Source organism: Sminthopsis crassicaudata, chromosome 2, assembly GCF_048593235.1.
Source record: "Sminthopsis crassicaudata isolate SCR6 chromosome 2, ASM4859323v1, whole genome shotgun sequence".
In the NCBI taxonomy this organism is placed as follows: domain Eukaryota; kingdom Metazoa; phylum Chordata; class Mammalia; order Dasyuromorphia; family Dasyuridae; genus Sminthopsis; species Sminthopsis crassicaudata.
In genome coordinates, this window is record NC_133618.1 from 506,828,075 (window position 1) to 506,847,991 (window position 19,917).

Sequence of the window (19,917 nt, forward strand, 5' to 3'; positions counted from 1 at the left end):
TTATAAATTGAATTAGACTAGATTTTCTGGTCCAATTTTTTCATTTTTCAGATGAGGAAACTCAGGTCCTAAGAGATAATCTCATATAGCTAATATCACAGAGCTAGTAAAAAACAGAATTTGAACAGAGAGTCTCTGACTATATTCATTATTTTCTTGCTATCCTATTACATCTGCTTCTTAGAAAAATAGACAACTACCTGTTGATAGAACTTAGTTGCTTTTACAGTTAAATGTGAAGTGGGTGAAGTTTGGTATCCTCTCTTCTTTATTACTATTAGTAACAAGCAAGAAAGAATGATAATTCATATTTATGCAATGCTTTAAGGAAGTCTGGGTGCTGGGTGTTGTTATTATCCCCATTTCACAGTTGAGGAAGCTGAGGCAAACAGAGGTTTGGTGACTTTTCCAGGATTGCAAAGTCTGAGGCTGCATTTGAATTCAGTTCCTTCTGATTCCAGGACTAGAACTCTATCCAATACTCCATTGGTTGCCTTTAGGTGCTTCATAAATGCTTATTGATTGTTTGATATAAATCCAAGTGTTTTTTTTTTTTTTTTTAAATTTCAAGTAGAGTGTTTTTTGTTACTTCATTTGCTCATGAAGACACCTATGCATAAGAATGTTGCCTTTTGAACCACCCTATTATTTTTCTCTAATCATTACCTCTTCCCCTAAGAGTTCTAATTGAAGGGTTTTCCAGACCGTTTAACAGTTTCCTCCAATGGAAGTAGTTCGTATTTCCAATCCTCTCTGATTTTTCTTCCTATAATAAAAACTTTCCTCTCTTCAGTCTCATCATTTGTGGGGACTCAGCTTTTGCTAATGCCACAATATCTACTAATGGATTACTATTGTCACGAGTGTGCTGGTCAAATGCTAATAACTGACTTACTGTAGAAAAATATATACATGAGATACACTTTTAAATTTAATATTTATTACTAACATTATATCCATCTTTTTCTCAGGTCTAGACAACTAACAAAATAAATCCAGCCTTGATTTGAAGTATTTGTTGATTTCTAAGGTATAAATGCTCACAATGAAAGATTGACAAGTAACTTAATTGGGGCCACTAGGTGATAAAGTGGATAAAGTGCTGAGCTTTTAAGTCAGGAAGACTTCTCAAATCCATACTTAGACATTTACTGTTTAACTCTGGGAAAGTCACTTAATCCTGTTTGCCTCAGTTTCTAAATCCAAAAAATGAGTTGGAGAAGGAAATGATAAATCACTCCAATGTCTTGGCCAAGAGAACTCCAAATAGGATCAGAAAGAACCGAAAATCTGCTAAATGACAACAAGATGCAAGATAGTTAACACACCCTTGATTCTACTCCTCCTGCAGGGTATTGCATCATAAAAAATGTCTTCTGTGCATGTCAACTCATAGTAATCTTAACTCCTAGTAATTTCAGTAATGATAGAATTTGAAAGAAAGTAGGCTTTGTGTCAATAAAAAGAAGTTTTTAATAGTTCTGGACCATGGATATATTCAGTAGTATATTTTTCTATCAAAGGAAGTGCTTACCACAGATTCAATGATCCCATATTAGGGATTATATATTAAAAATTCTTTCATTAGATTGAAGATCATTATTGTAATTAATTTTAGTTCTGCTTATTCTGTTATGAATTTTTTTTTATTAGACTCTTGTAAAATACCTCTTTTTAAATAGAAAAGATTAGGGAAAAGGTTTGTGGATAAAAACAAATTAAAATATGATATTTTCCCCTTTTGATCTGATTTTTCTTGTGCAGCATGATATATGTGGCAATATGTTTAGAAGAATTGCATGTTTTAGTATATGTTGGATTACTTACTGTGGGGGAGAGGGAGAGAGAAAATTTTGGAATACAAGATTTAGCAAGGGGAAATGTTGAAAACTATCTTTGTATGTATTTTGAAAGATAAAAAGCTGTTATAATTTTTAAAATGTGATGATGATAATAATGTAAATTGTGGCCTTGCACTCCATACTTTAGTCTTATATGATCTAGGTCCAATTCTGAAGACTATTTAAAAAAATGTCACTTTTTCTTTGACTTGTTTATACATCAGAAATTTTTTGGGAAAATCTCAGAATATAACTGATGTGTGTCTTTATATATATATGAATAAAAGATTACTCAGATCACACATGAGTAGTCATGTTATTAAAGCACATATCAGGCATAGGATTAAGCTCTTCCTGCACAAAATGCAAAAATATACGAAAACTGAGGAGCAGCTAGGTGGACTCAGTGGATAGAGCACCAGCCCGGAAGTCAGGAGGACCTGAGTTCAAATCTGATCTCAGACACTTAACACTTCCTAGCTATGTGACTCTGAGCAAGTCACTTAACCCCAGCCCCAGTAAAAAGGAAAAAAAAAAAAAAAAAAAAAAAAAAAATATATATATATATATATATATATATATATATATAGAGAGAGAGAGAGAGAGAGAGAGAGAGAGAGAGAGAGAGAGAGAGAGAGAGAGAGAGTGTGTGTGTGTGTGTGTGTATGTATACACCAAAAAAAAAAAAAAAAAAAAAAAAGTCTCACAGAAAACCATGGGCAAAACAAGGCTCACAGTAATACCAGAATAATTGATCCAACTATCATTCATCTTTACTGAATCTCACTTTTCATAGACTCAAAGCACTACCTTGTTATTTGCACTTCCTTCAGAAGGTGAACAAATTTGGGCTTCTTTAATAGGGTAATTCCCTATATTCCTTTAAAGTGTGTTTTGTTTGTTTGTTTGTTTGTTTTAAATCCCAGAAGTGCAGATATCGAGACTGCCTATTCTGAATATATCATAGATTAGCAGAGTACAAAGTTCAAAAGCCTCATCCCTTATGTCCTCGTTTAAGTCCCTTGGTTGTTCTTTTAACTTGGAGCCATCTATGACATCCTTTTCTCTTTAAGAGGCTTATGTTGCCCTAAAATTCCCTTTCTCTGATAAAATTCTGTATTATGACCATCTTTAATTTGTCATTTTTGAAGAAGCAATCTTTGAGTATGGTACTATGCATGGAATCCACTTGCTCTCCCTAGAAGGCTATATTCTGAGGTTATAATGCCCCCAAAAGGCCCTTCCCCTCTCCAGAAGGCTTGTTTTCATTGATTCTAACCATTTTTAGATCATATGGTTTGTCTTTCTACAGGGGCCATACTGTTGAAAGGTTACATCATTTTCTCACAGTGGCTGGGGCCAGAAACTTAAGGTCCAAGAACTTTTTTTCATGTAGGTGAAGGGATGAGTAATTTCCATGAATTTCTGCTTCAAAGGAAGCTATTAATGACTTCAGATAAAGCACTGCTCACCCCTCCTCCCCTTTCTTGGCTCCCCCCTTCCCCAAGGATTAAAGTCTGTATACAAGCTCATAAATTTACAGGTAGAAAGGACTTTCAAGGTCATCTAATTTAATTCCAACCCTTCCATCCCCTGACATACAGTTTATTGATGAGGGCTGAGAAAGGTTAAATGATTTGTCCATTGTCATATAGGTAAGTAGGTAGCACAGTTGGCATTTGAATTAAACTCCTTTGACTTTAACTCTCAGACTTTTTCTGTTGTACCATACAACACTTAGATCTGCTGCTTTCTAAGGGTTTCCCCATAAGAAGAGCAAAAGTATGGAAAGGATCTGTTGATGCCATTTTATGAGCAAGCCAAGTGGGGATTCTTACACAATCCATCTCACACTAATCCATTCATTTAGGAGAGGAGCTCACAGATACCTGTTATTGATGAGCCTTACTTCTAAGCTCATCAGTTTTATCAAGGAATCTCTTTTTTATCATCTCCCCTTTATAACATTAAGAGCAAAGCATCTTTTTGAAAAACATTAAGGATTATAACATTAGATGATTTCTAAGTTCCCACCTAGCTCTGAGTTTCTCAGGTTCTATGAGTAATTCCTATACAAGGTGGGGAAACTGAGGCAAAGAAAGAAGTCACATGCTCAGGGAGACACAAAGCCCCGCCATGATGTAAGCAGCTTTTGAACACAGGTCTTTTCTGCCTCCCATGCTCCAAGTTCTTTTTTATCATACCATTGAGCTTCTCCCAGTATCCTGAAGGCATTTGATTCTCCTGTGAATTTCTTATTGAAACAGATGACTTTAACAGTATGTAGCTCAGAGCTGTCTAGTTCCAGAAATCTCCCTGCCTGCCAATTGCCTCCTTCACCCTTTCCACACTGGTTCAGCCCCATGGCCTGGGGATTCCCTTTAACTGTGATGAGAAGGTGGCAGAGGTCCTAGGAAATATCTGGTGGCCTCTTCAACTTGTTACAGCAGAGGCCTATAAAAGTACCCACAAATATGCGGAAATTAGCATGTTAGCCACTCCCCTTTACTTGCTGCTTCCCTTACCTCCTTTTTCCCTTTATACAAGAGATTGGGAAACAGGTTATTGAGCCCAAAAATTCTAAGAAGTGAGGAAAAGAGTCTGAAAATTGTGGAGCAGGCTTAGGATTGAAGACTCATAGTGATGAAAAAAAAACCTTCCCCCAACTGAGTACTGTAATAGAACAGAATCTTGGAACAGAATTGTAGGGAGATGAGCCAGAATTTTGGGCCGGGCCAATAGCATTGTGGGTGAACTGGCTCTTGGCATGGTGGCATCTGTTCAATCTGGCATATTTTCAGACTGGAATGTTTCCCCCTGGCCAAATCCATCACCTTGCGATCTGCATTGCCTCTGACAATCAAATTCAAGTCAAGAGGCATTCACTGAATGCCAGCCTTCTGCAGAGTCCTCTCCCAGATGCAATAGTAATAATGGGAATAGAGTGTGGAAGGAAACTAGGTACCACAGCTGAATTGTGTTTTTTGGTTTATTGAGTCTTTTCATATGAATTATCTCACTTAACACAATTTTCTACCACAAACAGCTCTATGGAATCGGTAGATCAGGGCTAATTATCCCCATTATATAGATGAAAGAACTGAAGCACCATGAAATGAAGTGTATTTCTCTAGTTTACATGCCTATTAAGTGATAGAAGGAGGATTGAAATTTAGGGTCTTTCTGAGGCAGCTAGATTGTGCAGTGATAGAACTTTGGCCCAGGATGATCCTTCCTCAAACACTTATTATCTGTTTGACTCAGGCTAAGTCACTTATTTTACGTTTGTCTCAGTTTCCTCACCTGTAAAATGGGAATAATAGCATCACCTACCTCCCAGAATCAGTAGGCAGATCAAATGAGATGATATTTGTAAAATACTAGTGCTGTGCCTGAAACATGGTAGGCACTTAGTAAATTATTTCTTGCTGGAACTAGAAATACAAACTGTCAATTGGTAGAACTACTTGATGGATTGTTTTCCATGGATATTTTCCATTAGGGTAGGGATTATGTCATAATTTTCTATCTTCTTTAATTTTGTTGTTATTCAGTCCTTCAAGTTGTGACTCCATGGACCAAAGCATTCTAGGTCCTTATAACCTCTAACATCTCTCAAAGTCTGTCCAAGTTCAAATTCACTGTTTCCATGACATTATCTACCTCTCCTATCCTCTGGCATCCCCTTTTCCTCTTACCTTCAATCTTCCTCAACATCAGAGTCTTTTTCATTAAGTCCTGTTTTCTATTATGTGGCCAAAATATTTAAGCTTCAGCTTCTGCATCAATATTTGACCTTGTAGTGAATAGATTGAGTTAATTTATTTAAATATCAGTTGATTTGATCTACTTGCTGTCTAAGAGACAGAACTGTAGTCATAACATCATGTCTCAAAAATCATCTCCAGCACTACAATTTGAAAGCATCAGTTCTGTAGTACTCAGTTTTCCTTATAGTCGAATTCTCATAACCATACATTGCTACTGGAAAAATCATAGCTTTGACTATATGAAAACCATTGTTGATAAGGCAATGTCTCTGCATTTTATTATGCTGTCCAGATTTTATCTCTTTCTACTACTACACACCTGTCAGATTGGCTAAGTTGACAGGAACAAATAATGATGAATGTTGGAGCGGATGTGAGAAAACAGGGACACTGATACATTGTTGGTGGAGTTGTGAAAGAATCCAACCATTCTGGAGAGCAATTTGGAACTATGCCCAAAAAGTTATCAAACTGTGCATACCCTTTGATCCAGCAGTGCTGCTACTGGGCTTATATCCCAAAGAAATACTGAGGAGGGGAAAGGGACCTGTATGTGCCAAAATGTTTGTGGCAGCTCTTTTCGTAGTGGCTAGAAACTGGAAGATGAATGGATGTCCATCAGTTGGAGAATGGTTGGGTAAATTATGGTATATGAAGGTTATGGAATATTATTGCTCTGTAAGAAATGACCAGCAGGAGGAATACAGAGAGGCTTGAAGAGACTTACATCAACTGATGCTGAGTGAAATAAATAGAATCACTCTACACTTCAATGCTGTATGAAGATGTATTCTGATGGAAGTGGATATCTTCAACATAAAGAAGATCCAACTCACTTCCAGCTGATCAATGATGGACAGAAACAACTACACCCAGAGAAGGAACACTGGGAAGTGAATGTAAATTGTTAGCACTACTGTCTATCTACCCAGGTTACTTATACCTTCGGAATCCAATACTTAACGTGCAACAAGAAAATTGGATTTACACACATATATTATATCTAGGTTATACTGTAACATGTGCAAAATGTATGGGATTGCCTGTCATTTAGGGGAGGGAGTAGAGGGAGGGAGGGGAAAATTTGGAAAAAATGAATACAAGAGATAATGTTATAAAAATTACTCATGCATATATACTGTCAAAAATTTATAATTATAAAATAAAAAAAGATTTTATCTCTTTCAATGCCTAGTACAATATTCTACATAGTATAATAATAATTCCCATTTATATGTAGCTTTAAGGTTTGCAAAATGCCTTCTTCACAATAACCCTCTAAATTTGGCACTATGCATGTTTGTGGTTCCATTTTGTAGATGGGGAAAGAGAGGCTGGTAGAATTCAAATAACATATTCATGGTCATGCTACGTGGCATAACCATGTAGGTTTCTGTTAAGGTCAGCTTCAGCTCAAGTACACTGATCCTTCTGGTGTTCCAGAATTTGCTTTTACTTGCAAATATTTAATAGATTTCATTGAATAAAAGTGAGTTGAAATAGTGCCAGTGGAAGGTTGCACAAAGAATCAGAGATTCAGAGTTATAAGGACCCTAACATGCCATCATATAGATGAGGGAAATGAGGTCTAAGAGGTCACATCATAGACCCAGGTCAATAGTAGACCCAGATTTTTCTGACTTCAAATATGTCATTGCTTCTACTGTCCCATACTAATAGGTTATCTGAGTCCATGGACATAAATAATGATTCATTTCATGAATATGGACATAAAATTGTAGGTTTGGGGAAGAGTTGCTATTTAGTAACTTGAGATGTAACTAAAGAAGTCATTAAAGGAATTCCTTCTAGAAATAAGTAGATCAGAAAGATAATTTGGTGGATTTAAGAAAATACTATTCTCTTTTTTCTTTCCATGGAGAGTTATGAATTCTTCCACAATATTCCCCCAAAAAGCTTGCTTCTTTGTTGACAAATGATGGACAACTCTCTCCAGTGGTAGCAGTAATACAACCATTGTTAGGAACGGTCAATAAAGAGAAATTATAGAAACATCTAACCCTGGGTAGAACCTCTAGTGTGAAGTCTGCTTTGTGGCTCACAATCATTTTATGCTAATTTTATGCTAATTATGTCTAATCACCTCATTTTATGAATGGATATTCTGAAGCCCAGAAATGGGATTCTAACTCCACCCTCGCCATATTTGTATTAGACATTCATTAGGGAGACAATTAGTTGAGGGACAAATGGAGAGATTTTGTAGAGGGACAAATGGAATGATTTATTCATGATCTCAATGAACATTTTTCACCCTACAGTTCTCATTTGATGACCTTTTGGGCCAGAGGACAGTTTAGATCCTCTTATTCCAGGCTTTCCTGCAGATGTTGCAATAAATCATTGTCCTTTTCTATCATGGCTTCCTCTGCCTGCATTCAGGGGATCCTAACCCTATCTGATGTTCATGTTCCATCGTTTCAGTCATATCCACTGCTTTGTGACCCCACTTGGGGCTTTCTTGGCACAGATGCTGTAGGTGTTTGTCATTTTCTCCTCCAGATTATTTTAGAAATGAGAAAACGGAGGCAAATAGAGTTAAGTGACTTGTACAGGGTCACACAGCTAGAAAATGTCTGAGGGTGGATTTGAATTCACTGTGCCACCTAAGCTACGCTTAACCCCCCCCCACACATAATCTGATAAATAAATAATAAATATATAAATAATATAATTATAACTACATATGTGCATCTATCTATTTGTGTATGTAGATATTGATATAGATATCTGAGGGCAAAGACTGAGTCTTATACATGAGAGCAAAAGTGCAAAACTTCAAAAGTGGTGTGATCCTAGAGATTTTTAGAGAATTCTAGAGCTTGCAGGATCTGAGATAGACACAGTCTCGTCCATGTAACACAAGTATTAAACTTGGTGTTTAATGCAATAAGTACTTAACAAATGGATGTTTTATGAAAAAAATGAATGAATGTAGTGAAAATCTCATACTTTACATATGAGGAAACTGAAACCCAGAGAGAGACTTCTATAAGACAATAAATCTATTCATAACCAAACTGAAAGTGGATCCAAGGTCTTTTGTCTCTTTAGACTGTTATATTGTCTCCTTCCCATTTTGTATTAAAAGCCATATCCTTGGACTCCCAATTTTGTGACTAGGACTTTTTCCCTGATTGAGTAAGTCCTTTTGACTTCTTTGAGTCCTGGTAAAATGAAGGGCAGGGACTAGATGCTGCCTAAGTTACATTGAAGCTCTAAATGCTATCATTTAAGGCTCATTTTCTTTTGAATGTCAGGGCAGCAGGTAGCTGTTTACCCCCGGGGACTTGTGAGTCAGCAATAGTGGCTTTTTACACTGAGGAAGAGAGTAAAGTGGTGTCAGTTGTACCTGCCATCAAGTCTCTTCTCAATTGTCACCTTTGGCACATGTGCTAAAAACTATATACTGTTCTAGAGCTTTCCATCATGTGGAATTCAGATGTGGCTTTGAACTTTGTCCAGAGGATTTTATTTTGGAACAGGTATTAATTTGTAGCGGGTATTACTCATTCTTTGTATTTGTATTCCTAGAATACAATAGGCACTTAATAAATGCTTTTGATTGAGTGATTGATTGTTGACTGATTATGAGAAAGTAGCCTGGGTCCAAATATGGTCTCATCCCTTAAAAGCTATGTGACTTTAGGAAATTATCAACCGTTTTTGACTTTGGTTTCCTCATATGTAAAGTAATAAGGCTAGATTAGTCAGATGCTAATATCCCTTCCAGTCCTAAATCTATGATTTGCTTTGAAAGATATGGTTAGAATATATTTTTTAAAACTCATAATCTCTCTTTATTCAGGTCTAATCCCAGTGGTATGACAAAGTTATACACTATTCCTAGAGAACATTTCTCAATTTTTCTTCATAAAGATCTTCTTCTAAGGCATAATTATTTATCCCTCTCTACTTTTTTTTTAAAGCAAGGGGGAAGTCAAGGCATAGGGAAAAGTGGGGAGACCAACCCAATGACATCTAGCAAGCTAGATGAGTTCACAGAGGGCTCCCTGTACACTTTATTCCTTGAGCTGTTTACTATTATACTATTGTAAAATCCTGCTATGTTAATGGAGTGGACTGGGACTGAGGTCTTTCTGTTAAAATGGAAATTGGCAATCTCCCCTAAAAATGTTATTGAAAAAGAGGATCTTAATTGAATGACGATGGAAGATAAAATGTGTTAATGCTGCTCCCTTTTCCCTTTAGTAGTGAATCAAGATACACAAATAGCCAATACATTACCTAAAAAGCCCATAAGCACCGTTCAAACTGTCAGTCACTTTGACTTCTGTAAATTCAGCTGTTCTTTTAAGCTGATGTTATGCACTGAAGGGATTTGGTATTGTTTAAATGATGCTTTTCTGTTTCTTTTTCTTATTTGACTAATGATAACTGATAACTGGGGGGAGTTGCAGCATGCTTTCCATAGCATTCTCCTGAGTAGTAAATGAACTGTTTGAATGAAAGGGACACTAGATGTGCAACATAATAGCAAGGATGATAAAAGAAGGGAAAAAAAACACATTTTCTTTGGGTACATACTTCCTGCCAGAAGCCCAAAAACCACATAGCTTTTACAAAGCCTTAAAAGTCTGAGCCCTGTCCAAGTGTGATATCCCAGTCTGCATTCATATTTAGTGTATGACTCAGAGTATCCTTCAAAGTTATTGGTATAGCCCATGTAAAAAAGGTATAGGCCAGACCAGAAGACCCTTGAGGTGCTGTCCAATTCTCAAGATTCTTTGAAAATACTATTTGTAGGGCAGGAGCCCCTAAGGGATAATGGCTATGTGGCAGAGTCTGACCTTTTTATTGTTTTGGATAAGTTGTGATCTGAGTGCTTCTTAGAATCTGAGTATATAGGTACAAAATAAGCTAGCTAATGTGGTTTCCCTTTATTATTTTCATATTCTCTCCCCCATTAGAATGTAAATTCCTTGAAGGTAGAAATTCTTTTAGCACCCCTCCCTTCGCTTAGTACTGGGCAGTATTTAATAACTGCCTGTTGATTGATTGACTTCTTGGCAAGTACGTTGTAGAGAGATATAGTGGAAGAGACAGACTCTGTAGTTTCAACCCCAAGATTTTGTGGTTCTCAAGGGCTTCCCCCATTGCTTTCATTTAATCATTTTTCATCATATCTGATTCTTCATAATCCCATTTGGGGTTTTCTTGGCAGAGATATTAGAGTAGTTTTAACTTTTCTTCCCTAGCCCATTTTACACATGAGAAAAATGAGGCAAACAGGGTAAGTGATTTGCCCAGGGTCACAAGTTGGTAAGTATCTGAAGCCAGATTTAAACTTAGGAAGTTGATTCTCTCTGACTCTAAACTTATCACTCTATCCAATGTGTCACCTAGCTGCCTCCATATACAGAACATTTAGTTGGATAAAATGATGGTCATAGAAAAGGATTAAGTTTCTTCAACTTGGCTCCAGAAGTCAGAACTAGGAACTGTGGGTGGGCATTACTGAGAGGCAGCTATCAGATCAGTGTAAGGAAAAATTCCCTCATAGTGAGAGCTATCCAAGTGAAGTGCTATACTTGGGAAAGACGCCCAGAGACCTTTAAGAAAAGACTGAATGACTAAGAAGAAATGAAAGAAAAGAAACAAGGAAGAAATCAGGAAGGCAGACATGAATAAAGGAAGAGAGGAAGGGAAGGAGGGAGGGAGCCTTATGGAAACTATCATTACAATTTTTCCAACTTTGTTTATAGAGGATGCTTTTTTTTCCTTCAAAAATGCTCTGTATTAGAAAGGCATCATAGCACAGTGGGTAGAAGGTTATCACTGAACTCAGGATGAACTGAGCTGAAGCTTTATTTTAGGCATATATAAGCTGTTTCACTTTAGGCAAAATTGTTTACGTATTTCTGTTCAGTCATTTCAGTTGTGCCTGACATTTCATGATCCCATTTGGAGTATTTTTGGCAAAGATATTGGAGTTATTTGTCATTTCCTTCTTTAGTTCATTTTGCAGATAAGGAAACGAAGGCAAACAGGGTTATGTGACTCATTTAGAGTCACACAGCTAGTGTCTGAAGTAGATTTAAATGCATGAAGATGAATCTTTCTGATTTCAAGCTCAGTGGTCTATCCACAACTGCAGAATAGCTGCAGAACCCCATTGGTAGAAGGAGTTTCCTTATTGAAAATGCTAATGAATTCGTAGATTCACTTCAACCCTTTCCCTCCCCCCCAATAAAACAAAACACAACAAACAATATCTCCCCCCACACACACACACAGACCATTCTTTTCAATTCATATTAATTATACTGGATCCAGGATCCAATAACCTCTGCCTCAGGAAGATCACTTTTAACTTCTTTCATTCATCCTTGGATAAACTAAGCTACCTCAAGTTTTGGGAAATTTATTATTCATTATAGCTTTTGCTATTCAACTACCCATCCATTCATTCATTCAACCATCCATCCACCTATTTATCCATGCATTCATTTATCCATTCAACAACTGTTTACTGCCAGCAAGGATATATATTTCACATGAAGTTTGGCATAGAAAGATGGACTAGGTATGTCCCCCGCCTTCAAGGAGTTTATAGTTTTTTGGGGGAGAGATGAGGAATATGCATATATAACTATAGTAGGGAATAATTAAAAATTGGGAAAACATCAGTGAACTATCAAATGATTTATTCTCCAAGGAGACCCAGAAGAGGCCTCTGAAATCAGAAGGCAAATCTTAGAACATTACTGAAGGAAGATTTCCTTAGAATAGGAGATTGGTCAGTGATGTAACAACATTTCAGGTGCTTTTTCATTCATAGAAATAGTATTTTAGAAAACTTTTATCCTTTTGGCTAAGACACACTTCACTTATTTTTTTATCACTCCTAGTCTGACTTCTAATCTTATCATTCAACTGACCATTCTCTCTTTAAAGTGCCCAGTGCGTTAACTGACATCTAATGAATGATCTTTCATCAGTCCTCAGCCTTTTTGATCTCTGCAGCTACTGACACTTGCCTACCTCTTCCTTGATACTCTCTTCTCTGAAGGATTCTATGATGTTATTCTACCTGACTATTCCTCAGTGTAAAGATACTTAGAAGAGTCTTTTGCATCTAGCTCATGCCTTTTATCTGCGGGTATCCCACAGAGTTTTGTCTTGAGATCTCTTCTTCTTTTGTATTATGTCATTTGGTGATTTCATCAGCTCCTGTGGACTTAATTAGCATTTGTATGCTGATGATTCTCAAATCTATTTATTCAGCCCTAACCCACTTGCTGATCTGCAGTCTCCCAACTCCAACTGCCTATTAAATATTTTGAACTAGATATCCTCTAGACATTCTGAATTCAACATGTTTGAAACTGAACTCATTATCTTTCCCCAAAATACACTCCCTCCTTTCTGAACTTCCTTATTATTATTATTGAGGGCACCATCATCTTTCTGGTCATCTAGACTTATAACTGAGGTTTCATCCTTGACTTTTCATTTTCTCTCATCCTGCATGTCCAATCTGTTGCCAAAGCTTGTTGGTTTTATTTTAGGACATCTCTCATGTATATTCCTTTCTCTTTTCTGACATTGTCATCACCTTACTGTAGACTCTCATCATCACATGCCTGGATTGTCTGCTAGTTGGTCTTTCTGCTATATATCTCTCCCTATTCCAGAAAAAAACTCGTCTGACTTTATTACACCCCCCCCCCTACTCAGTTAAATCCAGTGATTACCTATCACTTCCAAGATTGAATATAAAATCCTTGTGCTATTCAAAAGCCCTTTGGAACTTCTCCTTACCCCAAACCCTTTTCAATTTTCTTATGTCTTTACAATCCAATGTATACTCTCCAATATAGTGACACTAACTTTTTTTGCTATTTCTCAGAAACACTCATTCAGATTCCAGATGCAATTTTGTCTTCCACATTGTCCCTTCCTTTCATACAAGAGAAGAATCCTGATTTTTTTTTCTTTTTCTATTACAGGGTATTTACAGTACTTATTGTAAAATTTGCATTAAGTATCTGCTCATAGATTCTGTGTTGTCTGCTTTTTTTTTGCAAATTCCCCCCAAAATTCTGATTTAATTTCTTATGCCAGCCCACAATATATTGAAACTATGATGGGGAGGAGTTGTAACATGGAAGAATGACTGTATTTATAACTGCTTTTATAGCTTGTAGACCTAACACAGGAATATGTTATGGAATAAGAAGGATCTTGAGTTTTTTCTTGTTTTGTTTTAGAGTTGTCCCTTCTGTGTAACTTATTAATGAGAGAATGAGTTTCTTTTGACAATGATGATTGTGGATCACTTCCCACATTTCCCATTTGGTAGCTAATTCCTGTCTCTTATTTCTCCTTTTTCAGCTCAACCAGCAGATCTTTTAAAGGTATTAGATTTCCACAATTTGCCTGATGGGATAACAAAAACAACAGGTTTGTGTGCAAGCAGAAAATCTTCCAAAGGACCAGATGTTGCTTACCGAGTTACAAAGGATGCTCAACTCAGTGCACCCACCAAGCAGCTGTATCCTGGTAAGGAGTTTATGTTTTTATTCCAGGGATATGGAAGCTATGAACCTCTGGTTTTCAATTATAAAGTTGTGTTGAAAAGCATATATAGAGAAGCACATATTATTTTCAAGGTAGTCCTTCTAAAGGGGCCATTAATCTAATTATGTTAAACAAAACTAAACAACTCTCACCATGTAAAGACAAAAATATGAACAGCTTTGAGTGGGAACAGGAGCATTAGCTACATCTGTTCACATCTCTCTTTTACAAACAGGTGTAATCTCCAGTTCCATAAACCTAGGCTATAATTGTGAATGGGATATGAGAATTTCTTGTGTAGGTGGTTTAAAAGAGACTTTTGGGTCATCATAAAATATATATATTCAAAGAGAACCTTAATTAAGGACAATGGCATTAAATAACACATGAATCAAACTTTATGACTACCAGGAGGAGAGATGCTTTTTTAAATACGAGAATCAATTACCAAGAATCAAATCTCTGCTTTTAATTATATGCAAAAAAAAAACTTAAGTAACTAAAACACCGTGCCTGAGCCCACACTGTTCTAGGACCATCATAGCTTTGCATGTTGCAGCAGTAAAGGCAGATGACTTTATCTGGACAAGTGTGAATAGGCCAGTGATTGATTTTTCCTTAGGAAAATAAGGAGTTCACTTTCTTAACTCAAACAGGGTTTGCCATGAGTGAGAGGGAGGTCTGGCACCCTCAGCACACATTCTTCTAATAGATTAATCTCACACAGAAAGTTTTGAGCCATTTGGAAAAGAGAAAATACATATTCATTTATTCACTTTTTCTTTTTTGTATAAGAGTGATTTATTTAAGGCATTTTTTTTCAATTCATAATAGCACATTTACATAGTCCTTTAAGTTTTCAAAGAATTTTTCACAGCTTATCTTGATTCTTGCTAAGGTAAGTGCTAATGATTACCCCATTTTACAGCTGAGGAAAATGAAATAGAGAGAGTTTAAGTGACTCATCTAGGATCACCCAGCTAGTAAATATCTGAGGTGGATTTCTATTGCAAATCTTTCTTATTCCAAAATGAGAATTTGTCTACTGGCTATATTGACTAGAAGTAAGGGAGTGTAATGGAGGTGGTGCTTGACTTGACTTGGGAAGACCTGTCTTTAAATTCCTGACATATATTATGATCTAGGACAAGTTACTTAATCCCTATATGTCTTAGTCAACTACAGCTCCTTATCTAAATTATAAATGGATTGTTATCTTCTTAGGTAGAAAGAATTACTGTATTAGAGAATCTCATACTGATGAATCCTATGTATAGATAGGATTGCCTATTAACATTTTGAGCCACTAGCTAATTCAAGACAAGAGATTTTATTATCTTTAAGTCAGCTTCCTCTAACCTCTTTCACTCTACCAATTGTTTCAGCTTGACTTTCAAGAGCTCTCCCCAGGGGGGTTTTGTTTAGTTTTCTGGAAAAGTGTCTTTTTCCCTCAATGAGACAAGGCCCATACATTTCACCGCTCTGCTGAGATAAGGCAAGGCTATCTGTAATCACTTAATAATAAAAAACATCTTTAAAAACTTACCTTTATAGGTAAGTTTTGACTTAATATGTTGCTGATATACTAAGGTACTTTATTCTGATTAGTATATAAGAAAGAAAGCCAAAGCTAAATCATGTTATTTTTATATATTTATTTTTAATCCTTTTAAAAATGTGTTCCAAATTCTGTTCTTCCCTTCCATCTCTCCCCAATTCACTGAGAAGGCAAATCCTATTATATCAATTATATATATGAAATCATTGAAAACATATGTCTACATAAGCCACATCACACACATAAAAATAAGAAAAATAAAAAAAAAAAACTGAGAAAGCTATACTTCAATTTGCACTGAGTTCATCAGATTTTTTTTTCTCTGTAAGTAGATAACATTTTTCATCATAAATCCTTTGAAATTTTCTTGGATCATTGTATTGATCAACTAAGTATTTCACAGTTGATCATCATTACAAGATTGTTGTTACTGTTGTTACAATGATGTTCTAGTTCTGCTCACTTCACTCTATAATCTGTTCATGTAAGTCTTTCAATGTTTTCCTGAAACTTCTCATTCCATATAGCACAATTATACGCATAACTTGTTCAGCCATTGTGCAACTTATGGGCATCCCCTCAATTTCATTTCTTTGCTACCACAAAAAAAAAAAAAGAACTGCTGTATTTTTTAATATATCAGAACTTTTTCTTTGATCTCTTTGGGGTATGGACCTAGTAGCTATAACAAATTTTCTCAAAAACGATCGAACCAGTTGACTACCAACAGTTCAGTAATGTACCTATTTTTCCTCACCCCTCAAGCATTTGCCATTTTTAACAGGTATGAGATGGTAGCTCAGAGGTGTTTTTTTTTTTTTTTTTTTTTTAATCTTTTGCTGATCAATGGCGCTTTATGGCATTTTTTCCTTTGTGTATAAATAGCTTTGATTTTTTCCCCTGAAAACTGTCCACATTCTTTAACTATTTAATAACTAGGAAATGGCTCTTTGTAAAGTCAACTCACTGGTCATAGCAAACATTCTTTTCCAACAACTCCAAAGGTAACTTTATACATGAAGATTACCAGATAGTTAATAAAGAAACCATACTGATTATATACTTTATAGCCAGAGGTGGTCCAGTTCTATAATGTCAGTTAAAACAAAATGTGGAGCTGACTGTGGCTCAGATCATTAACTTTTTATTGTAAAATTCAGACTTAAATTGAAGAACATAGAGAAAATAATCAAACTGAATAGAAATGACAAGTAATATACCTTATAAATATGAAGTGAAAATGAAAAATAGATTGAAGGGATTAGCTCTGGTAGACAGAGTGCCTGAAGATCTATGGACAGAAGTTTGCAATATTGTGTGGGGACAGCAACAAAAAACATCCCAAAGGAAAAAAAAAGAGCAAGAAAACAATTAATTTCTGTTGAGGCTTTATAAATAATTGAGGAAAGAAAGAAAGTGAAAGGTAAAAGAAGAAGGGAAAGATATATTCATCTGAATGCAGAATTCTAGAGAATAGCAATCTTTCATAAAAAAGCAACACAAATAAAGAGAAGAAAGCAACAGAATGGGAAAGACAAGCTATCTCTTCAAGGAAATCAGAGATATCCAAGATAGGGTTAAAATAGGTTCATGATTTAGATGCCAAGAGTGGTAGTATAAGAAAATTAGAAAAATAAAGGACAGTCTACTTCTCAGATCTGTGGAGAAAAAAGAAATTTGTGGCTAAAGAAGAACTAGAGTACATTATAGAATGCAAAATGGATTATATTAAATTAAAAAGGGTTTGTATAAACAAAACCAATGCAGATAAAATTGGAGGGAAGCAGTACACTGGGAAAACTTTTTTTTTTTACATCTAAAGATTCTGATAAAGGCCTCATTTCTAAAATATATATAGAATTGATTCAAATTTATAAGAATACAAGCCATTATCCAATGGATAAATGGTTAAAGGATATGAACAGGCAATTTTCAGATGAAGAAATTAAAAGAATCAAGACAAATTAAAGTACCATTACATACCTCTCAGATTGGCTAAGATGTCAGGAAAAGATAATGATGAATGTTGGAGGGGATGTGTTTAACATATATTGGATTACTTTCAATCTAAGGGAGGATGTGAAAGGGAAGATAGGGAGAAAAAATTTGGAACATATGGTTTTGCAAGAGTGAATATTGAAAATTATCTGTGTATATGTTTTGAAAATTAAAAGATTTAATAAAAAAGAAAAAAGGAAAGAAAATCAAAGGTATGTTTCATGCAAAAATGGGCATAATAAAAGACAAAAGTGTTAAAGCATTAATAGAAGCAGAAGAGATTAAGAAGGGAAAATAAACAAAAGAACTATACAAGAAAGATCCTAACATCACCAATAACCACAATGGTGTGTTTACTGATCTAGAGTCAGACATCCTGAAGAATGAAGTCAAAAGGCCTTTGGAAGAAACATTGTTGTACTCAATATGCCAACAAATTTGGAAAATTCAAGAGTGGTCACTGTTTTGGAAAAGATCAGTTTATTTCCCAATTCTAAAATAGTCATTGTCAAGGGATATTCAAACTACCAAAAAATTGTGCTCATTTTATACACCACAACATCATGCTTAAGATTCTGAAATCTAGGCTTCAACAGTATGTGAAACAAGAATTACCAAAACAGCAGGCTGGTTTTTGAAGAGGCAAAGAAACTAGAAATTAAATTGCTAACATTCATTGGGTTATAGAGAAAGCAAGATAATTTTAGGAAAAAAAAAACGAACAAACATCTATTTCTGCTTGATTGACTTACACTAAAACTATTGATTGTGTGCATCACAATAAAATGTGCCAAGTCCTCAAAGAAATGGGAGTATCAGGTCATCTTGTTTTCTGAAGAATGCATATGAGAATCAAGGAACAAGTTAGAACTGAACTTGAAACAACTGATTGGTTTCAGATTAGAAAGGAACATGATAAAGCTGCATATTGTCACTATTTATTTAATTTATATGCAGAATGCATTATGCAAAATGCAAGGCTAAGTGAATTAAAAACCAGAATTTGGTTACTGGGAGAAATATCACCAATCTTGGGTATGCAGATGATACCACTCTGATAGAAGAAAGTGCAGAAAAATTAAGATGCCTCTTGATGAGGATAAATGAGAGAGTATAAAAGCTGTCTTGGAGCTTAACATCAAAAAAATTAAGATCTTGGTTACTGATCCTATTATTTCTTGGTAAATAGAGGGAGAAGAAATGGAAGCAATCTCAAATTTTGTATTCTTGGACCCAAAGAACACTGCAGATGGCAACTACAGTCATGAAATTAAAAGACATTTGCACCTTGGAACAGAAGCTATGGCAAATCCGGATAGCATGCTAAAAAGCTGAAACATCACCTTACTGACAAAGGTCCATATAGTCAAAGCTATGGTTTTTCTAGTAGCAAGGCTGGATTATAAAGAAAGCTGAGTGCCACAAAACTGATTCTTTTGAATTGTGATGCTAGAGAAGACTTTTGAGAATCCCCTGAAAAGTAAGGAGGTCAAATCAAATAATATTTAAAGAAATTAATTCAGACTTTTCACTGGAAGATCAAATAGTGAAGTTGAAGCTTAAATACTTTGGCCTCATAATGAGAAGACGAACTCATTGGAAAAGTTTCTAATATTGGGAAAGATTGAAGACAAGAGGAAAAGGGGATGGCAGAGATGAGATAGATAAATAGTGTCATGAAAACAATGAGCATGAACTTGGGCAGACTTCAAGAGACAGTGGAAGATAGAAAGGCCTAGAATGCTCATGGTATACGTGGTTTCAAAAGGTTGGCTATGACTATGCAACTGAAACAGCAAAATAATAGGTCTTATTTTTATAAATTTAACTCAGTTTCCTACATATTTGAGAAATAAAATCTTTATCAGAGATATTTCCTGGTAAATATTTTTATATTACTTCATTGTGTATGGTACTTTTTAGAAAAATACAGTTTTCCTGATTATCTGTTTTAATTAGGTCTATTTTTGTTTTTGCTTTGTATGAGATCATGATTGCTACTCTTGCCTTTTTTTACTTCAGCTAAGGAATAACAGACCAGAGTCTTTCATTTCAACTCTGTATATCTTTCTGTTCCAACCATGTCTTTTGTATATGTCTCTTGTATTGTTGGATTCTGATTTTGAATCCTTTCTGCCATCTGTTTCCATTTTATGGGTGAGCACATCCCATTAACATTCATAAT

The 19,917-nt window shown here is 35.5% G+C and overlaps 1 protein-coding gene across 2 annotated transcripts in view; it reads left to right on the plus strand.

The window, feature by feature from the left end:
* COL5A1 (collagen type V alpha 1 chain) overlaps nt 1–19,917 on the plus strand; it is a 288,545-nt gene that overhangs the window by 61,114 nt on the left and 207,514 nt on the right. For both annotated transcript variants that reach the window (XM_074294068.1, XM_074294069.1), the window contains exon 2: nt 13,991–14,158. In XM_074294068.1, coding sequence (XP_074150169.1) covers nt 13,991–14,158 — 168 coding nt within the window. The remainder of the gene's footprint in view (nt 1–13,990; nt 14,159–19,917) is intronic.